The sequence below is a fragment of the Aquarana catesbeiana genome, linkage group LG03 (genome assembly GCF_042186555.1).
Source record: "Aquarana catesbeiana isolate 2022-GZ linkage group LG03, ASM4218655v1, whole genome shotgun sequence".
Lineage (NCBI taxonomy): Eukaryota > Metazoa > Chordata > Amphibia > Anura > Ranidae > Aquarana > Aquarana catesbeiana.
Window position 1 is genome coordinate 710857258 of NC_133326.1, and position 24854 is coordinate 710882111.

A 24854-nucleotide genomic window follows, 5' to 3' on the forward strand; every position below is an offset into this window, starting at 1 on the left:
TGGCGCTTGGGCTTTTTTCTTGTTTGTGTGTGTATATTGAGTCGAGATGGGCGGGCTCTTTCCATGCCGACACCCTTCTAGTGTGAGTTACCGGAGGTAATTGAAATGGGGACCTGGGGCAGCACCTAAGGTTCCATACTTTGTCACTTAAACAAGAAAAAAAGCCCAAGCGCTGCATGCCAGCAAGAGCCCAGGTGTCAGAAAACTGACTAAGTCCTGTGGGCAGGGCCAAACGCGTCAATTATGGCCTGGATGGAGCCAGGCTGAAACCACATTTATTGTACACCTGGGCCCATGCTGGTGTGCGGCATTTGGGCTTTTTTCTTTTTTATGTGTGTATATTGAGCCGGGACTGGCTCTTTCCATGTTGGCACAATTCTAGTGTGAGTCACCGGAGGTAGTAGAAGTGTGGACTTAGAGGGGCACGTAAAGTCACTTTGTCAGCCACTTAAACAAGAAAAAAAGCTGAAAAGCTGCAGGCCAGCAAGAACCCAGGCGTCACACAAGTGACTAAGTCCTGTGGGCGGGACGAAACGCGTCAAGATGTGGCCTGGATGGAGCCAGGCTAAAGTCACTTATACTCGACACCTGACCTCTTGCTGGTCTGCGGCACTTGGGCTTTTCTTGTTTATGTGCGCATATTGAGCCGGGACGGGCTCTTTCCATGCCAACACCCTTCTAGTGAGAGTCACCGGAGGTAATTGTAAAGGGGACCTGGAGCGACACCTAAAGTACCTCACTTTGTCACTTTGTCAGTCACTTATCATGATACTAAATTAATACATTTATTGTTTCAGACAAACAGATTTTTTTGTCAATATAATTTTGCATATTGATTTTATTTTTTATGCAATTTAAAGACAAAAAAAAGTAACAAAACATTTTTTTTTTCTAATTTGACCCGTGTTCATTTTAAATCACCTAGAGCTAGTTACTGTACAAATGTGCAAATTCTATCCTGAAGTTTGTACTGTTATTAGTGATGAGCTTGGATTCAGCAGAATCTGTAAGTCAGCCATTAGTCCTGAGCCAATGAGCTGCGGACAGGACATCCCCTCGCAGCTGCACATACACAAAGGGGTGGGCATGTGTCAATGACATGGAACGAACATGGATTTGTGGCTATATAAAGTCAAGGATGTCACAAGCCATCCCCACCCTGTCGTGCAGGGTGGGGGAATGTCTCAGACTGCAACTCATTGGTCAAGAGATCATAGCCAACTTCTGGGATCATCTGAACATGGGTTCCAAGGAAACCCAGAGCTGAACCTAAGCTCATCCCCTTTCCATATAAACTGCTTAAAAAAAAAAAATGAAAGGAACACTTTGAAAGCACATCAGATCTCTATGGGGAAAAATCTCATGTCGGAGGATATCTATACTGGGTATGGACTGGGTAATGTGTTATGAACGAAAGGATGCAACATTGTTTGATGGAAATGAAAATGATCACCCTACAGAGGGCTGAATTCAAAGACACTCCAAAAATCAAAGTGAAAAAATGATGCAGCAGGCTATTCCATTTTTCCTGAAATGTCATTGCAGCAACTCAAAATGGTCCTCAGTAGTTTGTATGACCCCCCCACGTGCTTGTATGCATGCCTGACAACTTCGGGGCATGATCCTAATGAGACAAGGCATGGTGTCCTGGGGTATTTCCTCCCAGATTTGGACCAGGACATCACTGAGCTCCTGAACAGACTAAGGTGCAACCTGGCGGCGTTGGATGGACCGACACATAATGTCCCAGAGGTGTTCTATTGGATTTAGATCAGATGAGCGTGGGGGCCAGTCAATGGTATCAGTTCCTTCATCCTCCAGGAACTGGCTGCATTCGCTCGCCACATGAGGCCAGGCATTGTCGTGCACCAGGAGAAACCCAGGACCCATTGCACCAGCATAGAGTCTGACAATGGGGCCAAGGATTTCATCCTGATACCTAATGGCATTGTCTAGCCTGTAGAGGTCTTTGCTTCCCCCCATGGATATGCCTCCCCAGACCATAACTGACCCAACACCAAACCGGTCATGCTGAGAGATGTTACAGGCAGCATAACGTTCTCCATGGCTTCTCCAGACCCTTTCACATGTGCTCAGGGTGAACCTGCTCTCAGCTGTGAAAAGCACGGGGCGCCAGTGGCAGAACTGCCAATTCTGGTGTTCAATGGCAAATACCAATTGAGCTCCACGGTGCCGATCAGTGAGCACAGGGCCCACTAGAGGACCTCAGGCCACCCTTATGAAGTCTGTTTCTGATTGTTTGGTCAGAGACATTCACCCCGGTGGCCTGCTGGAGGTCATTTTGTAGGGCTCTGGCAGTGCTCATCCTGTTCCTCTTTGCACAAAGGAGCAGATACCAGTCCTGCTGATGGGTTAAGGACCTTCTACGGCCCTGTCCAGCTCTCCTAGGGTGTCTCTTGGAATCTCCTCAATGCTCATGAGACTGTGCAAACACAGCAAACCTTCTGGCAATGACATGTATTGATGTGCCATCCCGGAGGAGTTGGACCCCCTGTGTAACCTCTATAGGGTCCAGATATCGCCTCATGCTACCAGTAGTGGCACTGACCCTAGCCAAATGCAAAACTAGTGAAAAACGGTCAGAAAATATGAGTAGGGGAAAAAATATCAGTGGTTTCCACCTGTAAAACCATTCTTATATTGGAGGTGCATCTGTTGTAAAGTCCATTAACATCAAAGCAGCTGAAACTGATTAATAACCCCCTCTGCTACTTACCTGACCAGATCAATATCCCAGGAGTTTTACTGACTTGATGCTCTACTCTGATTAAAAAAGTGTTCCTTTCATTTTTTTGAGCAGTGTATAATGACATGAAAATGTTGTTTCCGGTAAACCTTCAATTTTGGAGGGCAATTATAAATGAAAGCAAGGCATTGTTTAGATTACATGTTGCAAAAAGCTGACATTTTATAAATAAGGTAAAAAAATAATTAGCAATTAACGAATTAAGTTTAATGGTGGTTAACTATAGGATTACGTTGGTACAATTTTCTTTAAAAAAATAACTTTTATTTACCAAGTTGTGAGGTTGCTCAACTGGTAATGTTTAGCTCCAAAGACACTTCTTTGATCTGTATATAAATAACTAGTCAAAATACATTGTAACAATAATAACGTTACAACATAATGATTGATGAAACCTGCAAACATTTACACAGGAACACCTTCTGATACATGGAGTGGGATCCGGTAGTCAAAGTGACAATGGGTCCTGGTGATCTGCTGGTTATAGCGGTCTCACGGTCAGGAGTTAGGCTTGGAGACCAGTAGCTTTATCAATAGAGAGGCTCCCACCAACCTGCAGGATAAGTATACAAGCAGGTCACCCTGGCAGATGACGTGTGCTCACCCGAGAGGTGCGGGGGTCTAAGCACTCACCATTATTGGAGATGAGTTTTGATGCATGTTAATACCAGGTTGCGGACCTCAAGATCGCCCCACCAGGAGGTGAACAAGTCAGAGTCTAGTAGCAGATATTTGCAGTTAGGCATTAAGCAGAAGTGTAGTCAGTAAACAAGCCAAAGGTCAGTAACAAGTGGTTGCAGGTAGGGATCAAGCAGAAATGTAGTCGAGGGACAAGCAAAATGTCGGTAATGAGTGGTAGCGAAGATACGGACAGCAGCAGGAGTGACAAAAGTGAGATATTGGCTGGAAATAGCACAATAATCTGGCAACAGGAAGTCCCAGGCATGACTTAAATAGGAAGTTAAAGGGAGGAGCAAAGAGTTCAAGGTTCAAGAGAAACAAGACATAAGGCAAGGTTGTCTAAGGGATTAGGCAGGGAGCTGCCTGGCATTTCAGGTGGCTCAGTAAGAAGAGTTACTGCCAAACACAGCAGAGTTTGCAGGTTCAGCTCTGGGTCCTAACAAGTGACCCGCAGTATAGGAGGAAATACAGGGCATACAAGATATGTCCAAGATACTTAGATAAAATACTAGGCATGCAAGGTATGACCAAGGTACTTAGATAAAATACTGGGCATACAGGTAACAATGAATGTACTTAGATGCATTATTGGACATACAAGGTACATCCAGGGTGCTTAGAGAGAATACCAGTCATACAAGGTACGTCTAGGATACTTAGATGAAATACAGGTCATACAAGTTACGTCCAGGGTACTTAGATAGAATACCAGTCATACAAGGTACATCTAGAGTACTTAGATGAAATACTGGTTATACAAAGTACGTCCAAGGTAGATATCAGTCGGGGTTCCTGTATAGGGAAGAATATGCCCGAGAACACATTTTTGGATAAAAGTATGACTTTTACAAGTGACAGATATCACATTCACAGGTATAGGTTTATTTTTACTAAAATATAAATATACAGTAAACCTTCAATTTGTTAAATTTTCCCCACATTGGAAAATGGGATTTTTTTCTACATATATACATATATATGAATAAATTATACACGAAAATACATATATAATAACTATGTATTCATCATTACCAGTCTATTCCTCCTCCTCCTGTGGAGTGATGCAGACAGAAGGGAGCTATAGGGTGAGGCAATATAGAAGGGGAATTTAAGACTGTTTCCTCTCCGTAGGGTGACACATACAGAAAGGAACTATGGGGTTCTCAATCCTTCATAGGGTGACAGAGACAGAAGGGAACTATGGGGCTTTCAATTCTCCGATGACACAGACAGAAGAAGGCTATGAGGCTCTCCATCCTCCATAAGGTGAACAGACAGGAGAGAATTATGAGGCTCTCCGTCCTCTGTAGGGTGACACAGACAGAAGGGAAATTTGAGGCTCTCTGCCCTCCGTAGGGTGACACAGACAGAAGCGAACTATGAGGCTCTCCATCTTCCATAAGGTGACACATACAGAAGGGGGCTTTGGGGTTCTCTTTCCTACATGGGATGACACAGACAGATAGGAACTCTGGGGCTTTCCATTCTCCAGTGACACGGACAGAAGGGGACTTTGGGGCTTTACATTCTCTGGTGACACAGGCAGAAGGGCACTATGAGGCTCTCCATCCTCTATAGGGTGACACAGACAGATTGGAACTGTGAGACTGTCCATCCTCTGTAGAGTGACATAGACAGAAGGGAATTTTCAGGCTCTCTACCCTCCATAGGGTGACACAGACAGAAGGGAAATATGAGGTTCTCCTTCCTCAGTAGGGTGACCTAGACAGAAGGAAACTAGGAGACTGTCTGTCCTCCATAGGGTGACACATGTAGAGGTGGCTATGAGGCCCTCTCTGCCCTCCATAAGGTGACACACATAAGAATGAACTACCGGTCTGTTCTCTCTGCAGGATGAAAAAAGTGGGACTTGGGGCTATTGGTCTTTCATTTTCATTTTTTTTTTCTTCTTCTTTCCCTCCTCCTCTTCATCTTTGTCTAGTTCTGGTGGACAAGGTTTCAAATACGGTAGTTCCTTCCACACTTGCAGAAGTCGATATGGAGTTAGGCCATGGGCAACCAGAACATCTGCATATCGGCAGTTGTCGTCACTCTTCAGGCCAAAGGAATGGAACCTTGGCTCATGATGGAAATTAACCTTGGCTGCCATAGCTAGGAACCCGAAGAAGACATCGTCCAGCGGGAAGGTAGGAATAATGGACGCCGCCCAGTAAAGAGACGGCACCAACTCCGAGGGGAGGAGGAAACCACCACCAGAGACAAATGCAGGGTAGTAGCCATGGGGATAGACGGAGAAGGGCACAGCGTACTTTCCCCAGCGCTCAGGAGGTGCATGGATTTGCAGTTGGCCATGGATGTGAAGTCGATATTCCCAAGGAGAGGAGTGAATGTAAGACACCAAGGCATGTGGGTTCACAAATTCATCATCATCACCTGTGAAAGGAAATAAGAGGGAAATCTTTCAGAATTGCAACTTTTTGTAAAACTTTCTGCAAACATAAACCACTTGCCGATCGCAATACGTATACATACTTTGCGGTCTGCAAGTGGTTTACCGAGATTATGGCTGAAGATATCAGCCATAACCCGGGTACCGTTTTTTTTTCAGCAGGTGGCCGGCTTTCTCAAGAAACCAATCCGAGCAGCTCATGAGCCGCTGGAACGATTCCACCCACCCGGCACTCGCTGGTGTTTCTTCGAGCTTACCGTTTCCACCGGTTTGCCCGAGAAGGGATCCAGCGGTGCGACCGGCTGCTCCAATAGGCAATCAAAGTGTTAACACTCTTTGATCAACTCTATGGCCTTGGAGGACCGGAGCGACCTCATGGCGTCACTTCCGGTCCAGGGAAAATGGGGAAAAACTCTCATCTGAAGGGCTGATTACAAGATCACACTGTTGAGTCCACTACACTGGTACCACTTTTGAGAGAAGTGAAGAATGTGAACTCTTTGATGACTCAACAATGTGATCTTGTAATCAGATCCCTTCGGATGAGAGTTTTTGGCTTTCCAGTCTGGCTGCTTAACATCTGAGTTCCAGCCTCACGGTTACCTGCACGATTCCCTGGATTCGTTCTCGGAGCTGTTTGGATTCCCTGGATCGTTTTGGAAATCTGCTCGGGTGGAGGACACACTATACCTGATGCTCTACATGCCTGCTGAGGCCTTTGTACCCCACTCAGCAACTTTTCGTGGTGGACTTCATAAATGTTTACCATAGGATTGTTTCACCTTTGGGGACTTTCTCACCTGTGTTTCTACTTATTATATACATGTTCTGTTTTATATATTTATTATATTTGAGATTGAATTTTATCACAAAACTCCTACAGGGGCATGGCTACATTTCATTCTTTCCAGTTTCAAAATTAGTTTCTATAAAGTCGTATTCTATCAGAAAAAAAAAGGCATTTTGACATAATGCAAAATCTTTGAACACTCCTCCCTTTGCACAAAGAACTGTCTAGGGCCCAGATCTCATCTAAAGTCATTGGGGGACTGGGGCAGGATGGTGGTAATGTCGCAGGGACTTTTTTTTTCTTGAAGCAGTGAGTTAAATGGGAAAAAAAAAAAGTATCCCCCCCCACTCTGCTATTGTGTTCTGACGGTGGGGAGACTTCCCCTCCATAAAAATGCAATGATTGGTGCTGCCGGTGTTCTATCGATTTGTGCCTGCGCAGAACGGAAGGGCACGCCAGCTGATTTGCCAATCAGCTGGAGTGACGTCACCAACGTTTTCCAACAGGAGATACCATTTCACGGGCACAATTGAAAGCTACGCAAAGAGCGGAGGGACACCATAGATGTCAGATTGTGCCTTGCTGTAAACCCGTGGCGCAACATCGAGGCAGAATACAACAAATACGGTGTCCCTCCGATGTTTGCATGGCATTAAATTGTGTCAGTGAAATGGTATCTCCCGTCGGAAAAAGGCTCCTACGATGTGCGCATGCGCTATGGTGACGTCACTCCAGCTGATCGGGAAATCAGCTGAGCGCCCTTACGTTCTGCGCATGCGCGGGCACTTTTCGACGGCGGGCACATATCGACAGAACATCGGCTATAGCTGGCGGCACTGATCGACTGGGAAAAACCCGAGGGTCAGCGTTCATGTTACAGGAAGGGTCAGTGTGAGGATTAGTTTTAAGGTTACAAGAAGAGTTAGTGTAGCACCCTCCTGATAGGTGCTAAGATGCAGATAGTTCAGTATAATGTAGCGGTACCCCCGAAGGGGCTGCTGGGGAATGTGGTCCATCTCCCTCCCTAAACAGTAAGGCACATGAATTTTCAGACACACTTCAGCTAGGAAAAAGTCCTTGTACTATGTTTTGTTTTATTAGAGGAACAGAAATTGGATGGGGATGGGGGTACATATGGGATGCCCACTTGATTGAAGATAGTAAATTTAGGGACTGAACTATATACACCACCGGCATATACAACCTCTTCTCTTCACCTCCAGCACATACACTTGCTTGCAGACTATCACTCCCAGGACCAGCTTGCACTGTTTTTGGGAGACCTGACACTGACTCAGCCAGGCCGATGCAAATGCCCTTTGTAGGCAGGGACCATGGGCCCCTATGGTGCAGCAACAATAGGTAGTCCTTAGTGCTAGCTGTCCCACATGTGGCTACTGCTCCCAGCACCACCTCTTCAGGCCCTGCAATCCCTCCTGGCTGCAGCTGCCTCTTTCCACTGCCCGTGCCACCACAGTCCTCCTGACTGGCTCTGCATCCATCCCAGACCAGACTGCTCCATCCTAGTCCTCTCAGGCGTGCCTCCCAGTCCTCCTGACTGTGTATCAGTCACCAGCCCTCTTGGCTGTTCCTTGTTCAGCTTGGAGACTTGCCCGGCAGGGTTCTCCCGCTGTACTCTCACTGCTCCTGTGCCTCCAGTCAAGGACAGCTCTGAGGTTTTAGGAAGGTCCCATCCGCACCCGAGCCCAGGCCCAAGGTCACCCCTCCCAGACTAGGGAGCTCCTTCAAAAGCCACTACAGCCTAACACTCCATCTCCAGCTTCCCCCCGAACACAATTACTCCCCAGCTGGGCTGACCCTGAGTATTTGAGGGGGCCTGCCCCCTGCAAATCCAAGTTGGGGATTGGTCAGGGCCCTCAAAATACTCCAGGCAACTCCCCCTCACCTCCTCTCCCATTCTTCTAGAAGGCACCAGAACATTCGAGAAGTAGGGGGAGGTCTCAGGGATGCTGCCTGTGAGTCATCCAGCTCTCCCTGGATTTCTGCCAACCCAGGACAAAACACACAGGCTTAACTGCCAGACAAGCCTGCATACATTTACCTGTGCTAGAAAAAAACAATTTACACTTCTGGCACTAGAGGGTGCTACAACAGTGTAGTCTCCTGCTTAACAGACGACTGATAGGTAAAACATATCGGCTTGTCTGCTTAACAGAAAGCTTTAATTGCTTAGAGCAGTTATCTTGTGTGACTCAGATTGGCTCCTCTGTATCCAGGCAGCTTTGGAAAGTGCTGGATGAACAGGAGTGACCCATGCAGAGCAGTAACATGATTATGAATGCCTCATCAGCTAAGTATAGGGAGTGGTGCACCTAAGCATGCTAGGTGTTGGTATGAATATTTAGTGAGCATATGGGATCTGGGCCTTTTTCCAGAGAGGAGAGGTCCAGTTGGGGAAGGGGCCGCTGCCCCTCCCCAGATCAGGCAGCCATGCGGCCTCAAGTGGGTGAACTGAGAGCCGAGAAATGATCGACCAATTCCAATTCGGTCTGAAGAACAGCTGGTTGTTAATCAGCAGGTCGGGAAGCCAGCCGCTGCTTCCTTAGCAACCGATGACTCCTCAGCAGACAGCGGGCTTCCCCTCTGACAGCTGAAACGTAAACAAAACAATGCCCTTCGGGTCTGGTATGGATTTTAAGGGGAACCCACACCAGAAATGAAAAAAAAACAAAACAGCGTGGAGTCCCCCCAAAATCCATACCAGAGCCTTATCTGAGCATGCAGCCCGGCAGGTGAGGAAAGGGGGAGATGAGCGAGCTCCCCCCTTCCTGAACCATATCAGGCCACATGCCCTCAACATTGGGGGGTGCTTTGGGGCGGGGGGGGCGCCCTACCCCAAGGCAGCTTGGCCCCCCATGTAGATGGGGACAAGGGCCTTTTCCCGACAACCCTGGGCTGTGAGGGTCTGTGGGCAGGGTACTTATCGGAATCTGGATGCCTCCTTTAATAAGGGGGCCCCTGATCCAGAACCCCCCCATGTAAATGAGTAGGGGTACATTTTACCCCTACTTATTCACCAAAAAAAGTGTCAAAAATTAAAAACAGTACACAGGTTTTTGACAATTCCTTTATTTAAAAAATGTCCCCTGATGTAGATCTGTAGCCAATCATTACACCTGCCGCACCGCCGGACCCGAAATAAAAAAAAGCTCAGCCTGCGAGGACGGCTGACTGCTAACTGCCTCCTCCACCGTTTGACAGTTCTTAAATAGGTAAGGATGTCACCTGGTGGCCCGTCCCCTTTTTGATGTCACTGACTGGTGCATGCTTAGTCGGTGATGTCACAAGGGGGGCGGTGTCTCCAGGGGGCTCTGCCCCTTACCTATATTAGAACTGTCAAATGGCGGAGCCTGCAGTAGGCGGTTAGCCTTAGCTGACAGCGAAGCAATTTTTTTTTTCGTGTCCAGCGGTGGCGGCAGTGCCATGATTGACGATGGATCTACATTGGGGGGACATTGTTTTTTTATTTTTTTACATTTTTTTTAATTAACTGACTTGTCAAAAACTGTCTACTGTTTTTTTTTTTTTTTGACAAAGCCCCCCAGTCCCAAAGCACCACCCCATGTTGAGGGCATGGGGCCTGGTATGGTTCAGGGGGGGGGGGGGGGGGCGCTCGCTCATTCCCCCCCCCCTTTCCTGACCTGGCGGGCTGCATGCTCGAATAAGGGTCCGTTATGGATTTTGGGGGCGACTGAACGCCTTTTTTTTTTTATTGTTTTTTAATCTTGGCGTGGGGTTTCCCTTATAATCCATACCAGAACTGAAGGGTATTTTTTTTTACAACCAGCTATTCTTCACACAGAATTCAAATTGGCCAATCATTTTTCAACTGATCGTTCTGGAAATTTGAAATTCATTAGAAAACAAATAAACAAAATGAATTTATTATTCGTTTCTATTTCATTCAGAGATTCAGATACATCCAAATCTGTGAATAACCCAAAAATTGTCCGAATTTGTATTCGGACCGAAATGAAACAAATTTGTATTTGGACCGAAACAAATTGCACATGTCTTTTGGACAGGGGACGCAGAGGTGAGCACTGGACAGGGGGCGCAGAGGTGAGCACTGGACAGGGGGCGCAGAGGTGAGCACTGGACAGGGGGCGCAGAGGTGAGCACTGGACAGGGGGCGCAGAGGTGAGCACTGGACAGGGGGCGCAGAGGTGAGCACTGGACAGGGGGCGCAGAGGTGAGCACTGGACAGGGGGCGCAGAGGTGAGCACTGGACAGGGGGCGCAGAGGTGAGCACTGGACAGGGGGCGCAGAGGTGAGCACTGGACAGGGGGCGCAGAGGGGGGCACTGGACAGGGGGCGCAGAGGGGGGCACTGGACAGGGGGCGCAGAGGGGGGCACTGGACAGGGGGCGCAGAGGGGGGCACTGGACAGGGGGCGCAGAGGGGGGCACTGGACAGGGGGCGCAGAGGGGGGCACTGGACAGGGGGCGCAGAGGGGGGCACTGGACAGGGGGCGCAGAGGGGAGCACTGGACAGGGGGCGCAGAGGGGGGCACTGGACAGGGGGCGCAGAGGGGGGCACTGGACAGGGGGCGCAGAGGGGGGCACTGGACGGGGGGCGCAGAGGGGGGCACTGGACGGGGGGCGCAGAGGGGAGCACTGGACGGGGGGCGCAGAGGGGAGCACTGGACGGGGGGCGCAGAGGGGAGCACTGGACGGGGGGCGCAGAGGGGAGCACTAGACGGGGGGCGCAGAGGGGAGCACTGGACGGGGGGCGCAGAGGTGAGCACTGGACGGGGGGCGCAGAGGTGAGCACTGGACGGGGGGCGCAGAGGTGAGCACTGGACGGGGGGCGCAGAGGGGAGCACTGGACGGGGGGCGCAGAGGGGAGCACTGGACGGGGGGCGCAGAGGGGAGCACTGGACAGGGGGCGCAGAGGGGAGCACTGGACAGGGGGCGCAGAGGGGAGCACTGGACAGGGGGCGCAGAGGGGAGCACTGGACAGGGGGCGCAGAGGGGAGCACTGGACAGGGGGCGCAGAGGGGAGCACTGGACAGGGGGCGCAGAGGGGAGCACTGGACAGGGGGCGCAGAGGGGAGCACTGGACAGGGGGCGCAGAGGGGAGCACTGGACAGGGGGCGCAGAGGTGGGCACTGGACAGGGGGCGCAGAGGGGGAGCACTGGACAGGGGGCGCAGAGGGGGAGCACTGGACAGGGGGCGCAGAGGGGAGCACTGGACAGGGGGCGCAGAGGGGAGCACTGGACAGGGGGCGCAGAGGGGAGCACTGGACAGGGGGCGCAGAGGGGAGCACTGGACAGGGGGCGCAGAGGGGAGCACTGGACAGGGGGCGCAGAGGGGAGCACTGGACAGGGGGCGCAGAGGGGGGCACTGGACAGGGGGCGCAGAGGGGGGCACTGGACAGGGGGCGCAGAGGGGGGCACTGGACAGGGGGCGCAGAGGGGGGCACTGGACAGGGGGCGCAGAGGGGAGCACTGGACAGGGGGCGCAGAGGGGAGCACTGGACAGGGGGCGCAGAGGGGAGCACTGGACAGGGGGCGCAGAGGGGAGCACTGGACAGGGGGCGCAGAGGGGAGCACTGGACAGGGGGCGCAGAGGGGAGCACTGGACAGGGGGCGCAGAGGGGAGCACTGGACAGGGGGCGCAGAGGGGAGCACTGGACAGGGGGCGCAGAGGGGAGCACTGGACAGGGGGCGCAGAGGGGAGCACTGGACAGGGGGCGCAGAGGGGAGCACTGGACAGGGGGCGCAGAGGGGAGCACTGGACAGGGGGCGCAGAGGGGAGCACTGGACAGGGGGCGCAGAGGGGAGCACTGGACAGGGGGCGCAGAGGGGAGCACTGGACAGGGGGCGCAGAGGGGAGCACTGGACGGGGGGCGCAGAGGTGAGCACTGGACGGGGGGCGCAGAGGTGAGCACTGGACGGGGGGCGCAGAGGTGAGCACTGGACGGGGGGCGCAGAGGTGAGCACTGGACGGGGGACGCAGAGGTGAGCACTAGACAGGGGGCACAAAGGTGTGCACTAGACAGGGGGCGCAGAGGGGAGCACTGGACAGGGGGCGCAGAGGGGAGCACTGGACAGGGGGCGCAGAGGGGAGCACTGGACAGGGGGCGCAGAGGGGAGCACTGGACAGGGGGCGCAGAGGGGAGCACTGGACAGGGGGCGCAGAGGGGAGCACTGGACAGGGGGCGCAGAGGGGAGCACTGGACAGGGGGCGCAGAGGGGAGCACTGGACAGGGGGCGCAGAGGGGAGCACTGGACAGGGGGCGCAGAGGGGAGCACTGGACAGGGGGCGCAGAGGGGAGCACTGGACGGGGGGCGCAGAGGGGAGCACTGGACGGGGGACGCAGAGGTGAGCACTGGACAGGGGGCACAAAGGTGTGCACTAGACAGGGAGCGCAGAGGTGAGCACTGGACAGGGGGCGCAGAGGTGAGCACTGGACAGGGGGCGCAGAGGGGAGCACTGGACAGGGGGAGCAGAGGGGAGCACTGGACAGGGGGAGCAGAGGGGAGCACTGGACAGGGGGAGCAGAGGGGGGCACTGGACAGGGGGAGCAGAGGGGAGCACTGGACAGGGGGAGCAGAGGGGAGCACTGGACAGGGGGAGCAGAGGGGGGCACTGGACAGGGGGAGCAGAGGGGGGCACTGGACAGGGGGAGCAGAGGGGGGCACTGGACAGGGGGCGCAGAGGGGGGCACTGGACAGGGGGCGCAGAGGGGGGCACTGGACAGGGGGAGCAGAGGGGAGCACTGGACAGGGGGAGCAGAGGGGAGCACTGGACAGGGGGAGCAGAGGGGAGCACTGGACAGGGGGCGCAGAGGGGAGCACTGGACAGGGGGCGCAGAGGGGAGCACTGGACAGGGGGCGCAGAGGGGAGCACTGGACAGGGGGGGCAGAGGGGAGCACTGGACAGGGGGGGCAGAGGGGAGCACTGGACAGGGGGCGCAGAGGGGAGCACTGGACAGGGGGCGCAGAGGGGAGCACTGGACAGGGGGCGCAGAGGGGAGCACTGGACAGGGGGCGCAGAGGTGAGCACTGGACAGGGGGCGCAGAGGTGAGCACTGGACAGGGGGCGCAGAGGTGAGCACTGGACAGGGGGCGCAGAGGTGAGCACTGGACAGGGGGCGCAGAGGTGAGGGAGGGACATGAGGGGCAGGTAGATTGGGACCCTGATTTAGTCGTTTGGACAAGTCGTTTTTTTTTTAATTTCCACAACCCTGAATTAATATACACTTACTTATTTTTTTACCAATACATTTCAGTCTAAATTTATGAAAAAATTGGATTTTATTGCATGTTTTATAACAGAGAGTACAAAATATCTTTTTTTTTTTTTTAATTTTCAGTCTTTTTATTTATATAATACAAAATAAAAACCCAGAGGTAATCAAATACCACCAAAAGAAAGTTCTATTTGTGCAAAAAAAATGTATATAAGTCTTATTTGGGTACAGTGTTGCATGACCGAGTAATTACCAGTTAATATAGCGCAGTGCTGAATAGCAAAAAATGGCCTGGTCATGAAGGGTTTAGAACCTTCTGGAGATCGAGTGGTTAATGTACACTCAATAGTAGTTCAATTTTACTTCTACATACAGCACACCTCTAGGTGGTCCCTTACCTTTAAATATGTAGGTAGCCTCTGGACACCGATAGTGTAGCCATTCGAGAAAACATCGTTCTTTCAGAGACAAGTTATGGTGGCTCTCTATGAAGTCCCAGAGAATGATGTCCCTGTGGGTGGAAGCCTCCTCAATCAGCCTCTCCATCTGCCTCCTCAGCCCAGAACTGGCCACCAGAAAAACCCGCTTTAAGTGATATCCCTCCAGCTTTCTCTCTCTGGCCCATGTCCTCCTGAGAGATTCACGTCTCTCTTTGTTGGCCGGATGAGACTTCACCGCTAGAAGGATCAACGGCTCCTGGGTCTCGCAGTATCCAAAGAGGCCTATAACAGCTCGGCACCTGTACTTCTGGAGGGCAGGGTACCACCTGGTATATTCCGACAGGTTTAGATAGAAGCTGAAGTTTGCGTCGTAAAGAGTGGTTGATCGGCGAAGAGACGGGGGAGAGCTAAGATTGGCCGGGAATGGGTGATGGAGGTCTGGAAGGTCGCCTATAGGCTCACTCTCATAAAGGATATAGGAGAGGAGAGACAAAGTGAAGCACAGAGAGATGGAGAGGACGGTGATGGACGATCGCCTTCGTCTTACCATACCCTGCAGAGAGAAACAAACAGGAGCGGTGTGAAGAATCTATTTAGATAAAGATTTATATTATATATCAGTCCCTGCACCAGAGGAGCTTACACTCTTATGCCCACCCCCCTTCACACACTACTAACATCATACATTTATACAGCTCTGACATATACCGCAGTGCTGTGCAGAAAGCACTGAGCCAGTCACATCAGTGTCTACACTACAGCTTACACTCTAATGCCCCCCCCCCCCACCAGTCACACACTTCTATTATTATACATTTATACAGCTCTGACATATACCACAGTGCAGTACAGAGAACACTGAGCCAGTCACATCAGTGTCTGTACCAGAAGAGCTTACACTCTGATGTTATGAAAGCAACAACCTCTGCTTGTGGTAAAAGCTGTGAAAGTTTATTTTGAAGAGTTAAAAAGTTGTAGTGCCCTCCTCTGGTTAGGCTGCTGGTTTCAGTTTCGTTTTTGGTTTCACTGTGGTCAGTGGAGCAGCAGTTGATTGTTTTTGTCTGATCAGGGTTTCCTAGCTGGGTGTTTTTGTTCCTCTCACCTGCTTCTGGAAGCTTCAAGAATATAGGGCAGGGAGAGTCAAATGACCAGCATGAATAGTTGTCATGCCCCAGCCAATCTCTGGAAGGAGGCATCTAAAAAAGGTGGCTGTGGGGAGGTTATAAATGTTTGGGAGGCCTTTCCAGAGTGTTCTTTCCTCTTCAGGTAGGGTTCCAGTTCTCCAGGGGCTGCTGCCCCTAGGAAAGAGCTACCGAGACAAGACATTGCAGTCAGGGCCTCAGCGGTAACTACTCTGAAGGCATGGAGGAGTTTGCTAATGGACTTTTACTGGAGGGCACTGTCCTGAAGTCCTGGTTTGGAGAAGGATCCACTGAGGATCTACCTGGGGGTGGTGGGTGGCTGACAGCTCCTGGGACATTGTGAGTAAGACCTGATTTTGGACTGGTGTGTGCTGTTCCTGTTGCGGTTTCTCTCTCCTGTAAGAAGTTCATCCTCTCATTGATTGCTATTATCGTTTTTGGGGTATCCTGAACCCCTCTCCTGTTTAAGTTCCTCAGCAATAAATTCTAAAAAGACATCCCGTAGATGGAACCATTATTGTCAGGGGCATGGAACTGTGCTTGTGGCTGGCAGCCTCTGTACTAGCAAGGGTAGGGTGACCAGACATCCCCGGTTTCTGGGGACAGTCCCCGGATTGAGGACACTGTCCCCGGACCAAGTCTGTCCCCAGTTTTGTCCCCGGATTGGATTTGAACAGGGGCTGGGGCAATTTCAAAGACAGCCCGTGCAGAATAAAAAAATCTGAATTGCACCCCCCCCCTCTGCCGCTCCTACTAGCTTATGGGGGTTTATTTTTTTCCATTATCTGTGTCCCTTTCTGATGATCATGTGCTGGTCGGAGCGGAGGGACTATTTCTTCAGTTTCGTGCGCATGCCCATTCAGCTCCACTCGCATGTTCTTCTGCCTTGGCTCAAGTCACGGCCAGCCGCCTGCCTGTTTATCTCCTTGCCTTCCCTGGTGGAGTGATCTTCCTCTGCTCCCCACCCAGTAGTAGCCTGGGCCCGAAGAGTAAAGCCCCACACACACTATCAGATTTTCTGCTGATTTTTGTCTTCAGATTTACCAAAACCATGTAGTGCAAGGGCCTGCCTGATTGCATACAAATTGAAACTCCAAAGGTTTGACCTCATATTATATGGTTTTGGTAAATCTGAAGGAAAAAATCATCAGAAAATCTGATAGTGTGTATGGGGCTTTAGACTCGACAGGCTGTGAGGCGGGCGGCGGCAGGGGCGACGGGCAAAGAGTCGTCGATTGTTGCCATTACTAGTAAAAAAAAAAAATATGTCCCCGGATTCCATTTTAAAAATCTGGTCACCTTAAGTAAGGGAGACCCGAGGTATATTCCCAGCAGCCCCCCCGGGGGTTATCGCTACAAAGTAAAAGTAAAGATTAGAAAGTAGAGAGATTAGCATGCATAGAGGGCCCTCAAAATGGCAGTAGTTTCCTAAGATCTGACCTCCTGATCAAAACAAGAAACTTTTAGGCTCTGGTCCTGGACAGTTGCCATGTTGCACCCTCCCAAACAGGAAACATTTTACATATTGTTGGCAATTGCTCGATCAGCACACGTTTAGTTACAAGAGACATTCATTTCTGCTATTTCTGGACACCTTTTTAGCTTGACCAACCTCAAGACTCCCAAATACTTCACTGTAATACAAGAAGACTAAGCCCGGGTTCACACCACAACGGGCTGCGGATCGCACAGGAGCGCTGTGCGTCCCTGTTCACCGTTTCAGGGACGAATCAGGGCCGATTCTATGCCTGAATTCGGCCCTGAAACGCAGCCAAAGACGCACAGCGTTTTTGTGCAGTGCGCACCGCAGCCGCCCCGGAGATATGTGAACTGGCTCCATAGGGAGCTAGTCACATTCTCCTGCTATGCGAATTAGAGGTGCGGAAACGCACCTCTAATTCGCATAGGTGTGAACCCGGGCTAAAGGCTTGTACACACTATAAGAAAATCGGGCGAACATTTTCGTCCAAAGAATTTTCGTATGATATTCGTATAGTGTGTACACATCTTTCGACAGCCGTTTCCGAATTTTCCTACGAAAATTCCAGAAGGGACAGGCTCCAAAATTCTTCTCGTACGGGAACAGAACAAACGATTTTCGCTCAATCTGTACTGTTTTCATACGATTTTCATACAAGAAAAATCAGAAAAGAAAGACTGCGCATGTTTAGAAACAGACAACAAAAAAAAAAAACCTTTGTCGTACGAGAATATTCATAAGAATTTTCGTACAAATTTTCTTTTAACGTTTCCGATTTGCTGTGAAACATCGAGAAAAAAAAAAAAAAATCGGACGGACGTTCGCCCGATTTTCTTATAGTGTGTACCCCACTTAACTTTTTGTATGGTCCATAGCAAGTTAATCCAAGGTTCCAGAGGAGAGCAGCCTGTTCCTGCTATATGTTTCTGCCAAGTCATTCTAGCATGTGAACCTGTTATTGTATAAAGAACCTAACATTAGCATATAAGCACTTAATGATTTCATTGAATTGTTAGTAAAATGCATGATAATTATTTTCAATTATTATTATCTTCGTTATTAATCATGTATATAGCTCTGACATACACTATATTACCAAAAGTATTGGGACGCCTGCCTTTACACGCACATGAACTTACTTAAGACTGAACCATTCTTATTCCATAGGGTTCAATATTGTGAGCCAGGACTTCTCATCCAACATCAGTGCCTGACCTCATAAAAGTGCTTCTGGAAGAATGGTCAAACATTCTCATAGACACTCCTAAACCTTGTGGACAGCCTTTCCAGAAGAGTTGAAGCTGTTATAGCTGCAAAGGGTGGGCCAACTCAATATTGAACCCTACGGACTAAGACTGGGATGCCATTAAAGTTCATGTGTGTGTAAAGGCAGGCGTCCCAATACTTTTGGTAATATAGTGTATACCGCATTGTTGTACAGAATGGACCTTGAGCCAGTCACATCAGTCTCTGTACCAGAGGAGCTTACACTCTAAAGTCCCCCCACAGTCACACACTATTATTATTATACATTTTTATAGCTCTGACATATACTGCAGTGCTGTACAGAGAACATTAAGCCAGTCACATCAGTCTCTGCACCAGAGGAGCTTCTCCACCAGATGGTGCTGTTGGCTAACTCGGCTGTGATCTCAGCTGAAAGAATCAGCAAGCCTGGGGCCTCTAATGCAGGCTTTTCCCAGGCAAGCATAGACCATGTTGGGGGAAGATGAAGGTGGAGTCTCTGCAGAGGCACTGAGGCCTACACCATGTGCTCAAGCTGCAATGGACCCTGGGCCTGTCCCTATGCAAGGGGAGTCCTTATCAGTCTTCCAGGATAGAGTGGTGAACAGACTTTGCCGCATTGCTAAGGAGGAACAGAAACTTGCTCTCAGGAAAAATAAATCCCTGCATAGTAAGTCTGGAAACAGTAAGAGGCAAATCTCCAAACTGAAGTCTCTGGAGGAGGCATTGAAAAAGCAGGAGAAGCTGGTTGCTTCTCTGAAGGAAAGCAGTGGTGTGTTCAGAGAGAAGTGTAAGAATGAGGAGAGAGTCTAACAGATGAAGAAAAGTACCAGTGCTAGTACCAGCCATAGGGTGGATACCAGAGTAACGGCGACAGTATGGATGGGGGTTAAGAAAGTGGCTTCACATGGTGGCCCCAGTCAGGGCCACCATCAGGGGGGTACAGGCAGTACTCATGTAAGGGGCTCGAGTGTCCCTAGGGGCCCAACCGGCCAGGGCCCCTGCTCCCCCCTACAGCAGAACATGAAATCAATCTTGTACCAGCTCCGCCGCTAATCTGCGTGCTGCTGCAGAGAAGCATAAATAAGACAAGCCTCCACCGCCTACTTTCACCCCAGCAACCGCCCCCCGCATTTTTTAAGTAGTCTGCACACAGCAATGAAATTTAACAAGTCCGCTACCCGAGCACCAGCCGACGTCGTCTTTCAGACTGGAAACATCCCCAGCAGCAGGTGATCGTGGCCAGCGCTCACTCCTCATCCATTCCATGCAGAGGCGGAGCCTGCTGGGTTTGCTTAGAATATGATTGGCAGGGGGAGTGGCCAGCTCATTAAGGGTGCACGTGGACACAGCAATAACAGGTGCATGCAGATAGATCCGAGCGTGCAGCATGAAGGGTAAGTCGGAATTATTATAGTGTGCTGCTGCAGTACTGTGCCCCCTGTAGATTTTATTTGGACTTTATCTCCTTCTTGGATGGGACACCCTGAGGCTGACAAACTGGTATAATTGAGTTGCATTGTGAAAATGGATGACTCTGGGTGCAGATGAAAGTTACATTTTGGAGAGCCTCTTCACTGTAACTCTCATCCCCACCCAGAGTCATCTTCATCCTCACCCAGCATCTACTCCATCCCTCCAGTCTGCACAATGCATTGCCACCCACGCCCAGCACCATGCATCCCTCCAGTCTCCACAACACATCCACACCAATGCCCAGCACCATCCATCCCTCCAGTCTCCACAATGCATCGCCACCCACACTCAGCACCATCCATCCCTCCAGTCTCCACAACGCATAGCCACCCGCGCCCAGCACCATCCATCCCTCCAGTCTCCACAACGCATCCCCACCAATGCCCAGAACCATCCATCCCTCCAGTCTCCACAATGCATCGCCACGCACACCCAGCACCATCCATCCCTCCAGTCTCCACAATGCATAGCCACCCACGCCCAGCACCATCCATCCCTCCAGTCTCCACAACGCATCTCCACCCACATCCAGCACCATCCATCCCTCCAGTCTCCACAACGCATCACCACCCAAACCCAGCACCATCCATCCCCCCAGTCTCCACAACGCATCGCCACCCACCAGCACCATCCATCCCTCCAATCTCCACAACGCATCGCTACCCATGCCCAGCACCATCCATCCCTCCAGTCTCCACAACGCATCTCCACCCACATCCAGCACCATCCATCCCTCCAGTCTCCACAACGCATCACCACCCAAACCCAGCACCATCCATCCCCCCAGTCTCCACAACGCATCGCCACCCACCAGCACCATCCATCCCTCTAATCTCCACAACGCATCGCCACCCACGCCCAGCACCATCCAGCCCTCCAGTCTACACAACGCATCTCCGCCCAGCACCATCCATCCCTCCAGTCTCCACAACGCATTGCCACCCACGCCCAGCCCCATCCATCCCTCCAGTCTCCACAACGCATTGCCACCCACGCCCAGCCCAAACCATCCCTCCCTCCAGTTTTCAAAATGCATCGCCACCCACGCCCAGCACCATCCATCCCTCCAGTCTCCACAACGCATCGCCACCCACGCCCAGCACCATCCACCCCCCCAGTCTCCATAACGCATCGCCACCCACGCCCAGCACTTTCCATCCCTCCAGTCTCCACAACGCATCGCTACCCATGCCCAGCAGCATCCATACCTCCCTCCAGTTTTCATAATGCATCGCCACCCACGCCCAGCACCATCCATCCCTCCAGTCTCCACAACGCATCCCCACCAATGCCCAGCACCATTCATCCCTCCAGTCCCCACAACGCATCCCCACCAATGCCCAGCACCATTCATCCCTCCAGTCCCCACAATACATCGCCACCTATGCCCAGCACCATCCATCCCTCCAGTCTCCACAATGCATCGCCACCCATGCCCAGCACCATACATCCCTCCAGTCTCCACAACGCATCACCAGCCACTTCCAGCACCATCCATCCCTCTAGTCTCCACAACGCATCGCCACCCATGCCCAGCACCATCCATCCCTCCAGTCTCCACAACGCATGGCCACCCATGCCCAGCACCATCCATCCCTCCAGTCTCCATAACGCATCGCCACCCACGCCAGCACCTTCCATCCCTCCAGTCTCCACAACGCATCGCCACCCACGCCCAGCACCATCCATCCCTCCAGTCTCCACAACGCATCGCCACCCACGCCCAGCACCTTCCATCCCTCCAGTCTCCACAATGCATTGCCACCCACGCCCAGCACCATCCAAGAAAAAAAGAAATCAAACTGCGCTACAGTACATAGTGAACCTATAACCCATACAAATTGATTAATAAATAAATACGTGAAAAATAGCAGCAATTCTCCTGAATAACATAAATACAGTTTACAACAATTAGAAAACATAGAATCGTGCTAAATAAAAATTGAAAAATATGATCATGCACTGATCGATCAAATAAACGATCAAAAACCTAGTGGGTGATTGAAGTGAAAAAAGGTGTACACATTGATAATAATTGAAAATTGGGTATCCCACCTCCTCGTGTGGGAATGTCGCACCAATATTCCAACGACAGTGTGATAAACAATAATTAATATTAATTGACCGCAGAAAAATATCCAACAAACACCCCAAGGCGTTATCCCACATGAGTGAAAAGTCCAACCATAAAAAGTGTCTTTGCAAGTGAGGAGACTTGTGAGAGAAATCCACCACCCAGTGGCGGAATTATAGGGGTCGCTGAGATCGCCCCTTGCTGCAGGGGGCCCTTGAGGGCCCCCTGTACTCTTCGATAGGAGGAACGGCAGGGGCGGCTGAGACGAGCTCGTCAGCCAAACTGTAATCGGCACTGACTGTGCAGGGAGCCCATCAAAGTGAAAGTACAGTGCTGTGCTCTTTGTCTCCCCTTATAGTGCAGTACCCGTCAGGAAGAGCTAAGGTAAAAGTCTGACTTTTTCTATAAGACTATCTATATACTGTATGTGTGTTTATATGTGTGTATGTGTGTGTGCATGTATGTATGTATATGAGTGTGCATGTATGTATGTATGTGAGTGTGCATGTATGTATGTGAGTGTGCATGTATGTATGTATGTATGTATGTATGTGAGTGTGCATGTGTTTATCAGTGGCGGTGCGTCCATAAGGGCACAGAGGCGCCGTCCCCTCTCTTCAGCCACCCCCTCCCTCTATGACCAATGGATAGATTCATGTATAGCATGAATCTATCCATTGCCACCTCTGCCACCCCATTTAGGTGTCCGACCCCTTTTCGGGCGCCAGGTGCCTGAATTACAGCGGCGGGGGATGTTTTTGAAGCACCTGATTAGAGCCATAGGCTCTAATAGGCTTCAAAATAGGTGAACTGCGAGTGCCATGCTTGGCACTCACAGTCCACCCAAGTGTGTTAGAAAAACAAATTAATATTCACCTTCCTAACATTGAACCCCCTCTCCACCAATCAGGTGTGTGGGTCTGTTACCCATCACCTGATTGGCTGAAACAATAGGCGCGGCTATTGGACGCCTATCAGGAGGAGAGGACGAGAGATGAGGACGGCATGAGACGCTTGGAGGACCCTGCTCGTGGCCGTCACCTGCTGCCCCACCGAGACAGGGTAAGTGCCGGGACGGGGGGGGGGGGGGGGATTCATAGTGGCAGCAATCAATGGCACAGTTGCAGGATTTGATGGCACACTGGCATTTAATGGGCACAGTTGCAGCATTCGATGGCACACTGGCAGCATTTGATAGGCACACTGGCAGCATTTGATGGGCACACTGGCAGCATTTGATGGGCACACTGGCAGCATTTAATAGGCACAGTGGCGTCACTGTTTTATATGTGCATGCATATATGCATTTTTATATATATATATATATATATATATATATGTGTGTGTGTTTTTATATATGTGTGTGTTTACATGTATGTATACACATTTTAGATATACTCCTTTAATCCTTACCCCCTATATGTGTACAATCAGAACCGATTTTTTTTTTCTCTTTGCTTGTTCATAGTACCAGCAAAAAAATGCTGTTCCTCCGAAAAGCAATCCATGCTAAGATCGCTTCTCAGAGGCATTTGACAGCCAGTAAAGAGGCAATATGTTGCCTACTGACCGCCTGTTTTAACCCCTTAAATGCATCATCACTATGCTGCAACTGCATGCAATGCAAACATGTGGCAGGGTGGTTGCAGTGCAGCCCCATTCACCTAGGGGTATACTTCAAGGGTGGCCTGACTGGAAAAAGATTGAGAAACACCGACATAGAGGAACCCATCTCTCCACTTTCCTCCTGCAGCCGCTGAATGCCTGTGGGAGGGACAGGAGGAGAAGCAGGGGGAAATGGAGAAATCGGTTCCTTTATATGCAGCCACACACTTGTGACCGGGCCTTGGTGTTCCAACATCGGGCTTGGAGTAAATGGCCTGTCCGGGGGTCAAGGGGGCCCTCCATGGTTTCTTGCATTGGGGCCCTGAAGGTTTTAGTTACGCCACTGCCACCACCGGTGAGTAAGGGGTTACTGCTTACCAGAAGCCCATGATCCCCCACTACAGGGGATCACGGGAAGCCTGTGTACACAGAATTCTTGCAGGGCACATCAGATGGATCAGCTGCTGTATGAAGTGGGGATAATATGTCGATCTCCACAACTCCTCAGCAGGGCTCCTAATAGTCAAAATTCTCCTCATACCATAGTGGGGTCACAGATGGATACATAGCAGAAAAAGAGATAGACGCTCCATAGTGTAAAATCTTCTGGTTTATTAAAAGTAAAAAAGTAATGCACTTACATATAAAAACGGGATAGCAAGCCTTGTTTGTCTGGTGCGCCGGCCGGTAGCACACTGTCAGGGATCTGTCAGTACCAGACCGCCGCATGTGCGTGCGCCAATGGGCCGGCGCGCTCCTGCTCAGGCAATTCAGCAATCTCCAGCTGTTGCCGTGCGTCAGCGCGGCGCGTGTGTGTGCGCGCGCAGGTGCGTGCACGGGCGGCGCGCGTTAGCATTCGCCCTGTTTTGGCGCCAAAAGGTGCATAAAAGTTCTCCTGTTGCAGGAATGCGCTGCTGTTTCGTCTCAGCTCTGTGGATCTGCTTAACCTGTACCTGATTGATTGATTACCTATTGACCCGGCTTGTCTGACCATTCCTCCTTCTCCAATCCAACCCGGCCTGCCTGATTCTCCTACTGCATCTACCAATACCGTTGCCGACCTCTGCCTGCCTACCGACTCTGCCTCTGCCTACTGTATTAACCGCCTTGCTGCCTGCTGACCCGGACTGTTTGACCTTGCCTGTGCCTGCCGTTTCTTGCTGTGCTGTTGCACCCTCAGCTCCAGCTCCAGTGACTTCTGCATCTACATCTTCAGTGCTGCAGCCTGCTGCTTCCTGTTATTACCTTACCTGCAGTCCAGCCATCCCTGGAGGGATCTCTACTCTGCTCCAGCATCAGAACCTTCATCTCAGCAGGCACTCCTACCCCACTGTGCTCACGAGACCACTGTCCCCACTCCAGTGGCTCTTGAACCAGCGTTGTATGAGAGGTCTTCTCCTACAAGTCAGGCTCACTACCAGGTACCTAACACACACAGACCAACCCGTCCTGCTGAACGATCAGTAGCAACACAAGGTGACGTCAGCACGTCGCTCCGCCCTACGCAGCGTTTCGTGATAAGTCAC

The 24854-nt window shown here is 50.9% G+C and overlaps 1 protein-coding gene across 2 annotated transcripts in view; it reads right to left on the bottom strand.

Annotated features, from left to right (window-relative positions):
* Positions 1 to 820: 820 nt before the first annotated feature.
* The window catches only part of LOC141133643 (N-acetyllactosaminide beta-1,3-N-acetylglucosaminyltransferase 3-like), a 159194-nt gene continuing 135160 nt past the window's right edge, over positions 821 to 24854 (bottom strand). The window contains exons 2-4 of one of the 2 annotated variants that reach the window (XM_073623137.1): positions 17786 to 17880; positions 14265 to 14859; positions 821 to 5842 (exon numbers count right to left, since the gene is read on the bottom strand). In XM_073623137.1, the coding sequence (XP_073479238.1) occupies positions 5325 to 5842; positions 14265 to 14859; positions 17786 to 17866 (1194 nt within the window). In that variant the 5' untranslated portion in view covers positions 17867 to 17880 and the 3' untranslated portion in view covers positions 821 to 5324. The remainder of the gene's footprint in view (positions 5843 to 14264; positions 14860 to 17785; positions 17881 to 24854) is intronic. The other variant, XM_073623138.1, reaches the window with a different exon arrangement.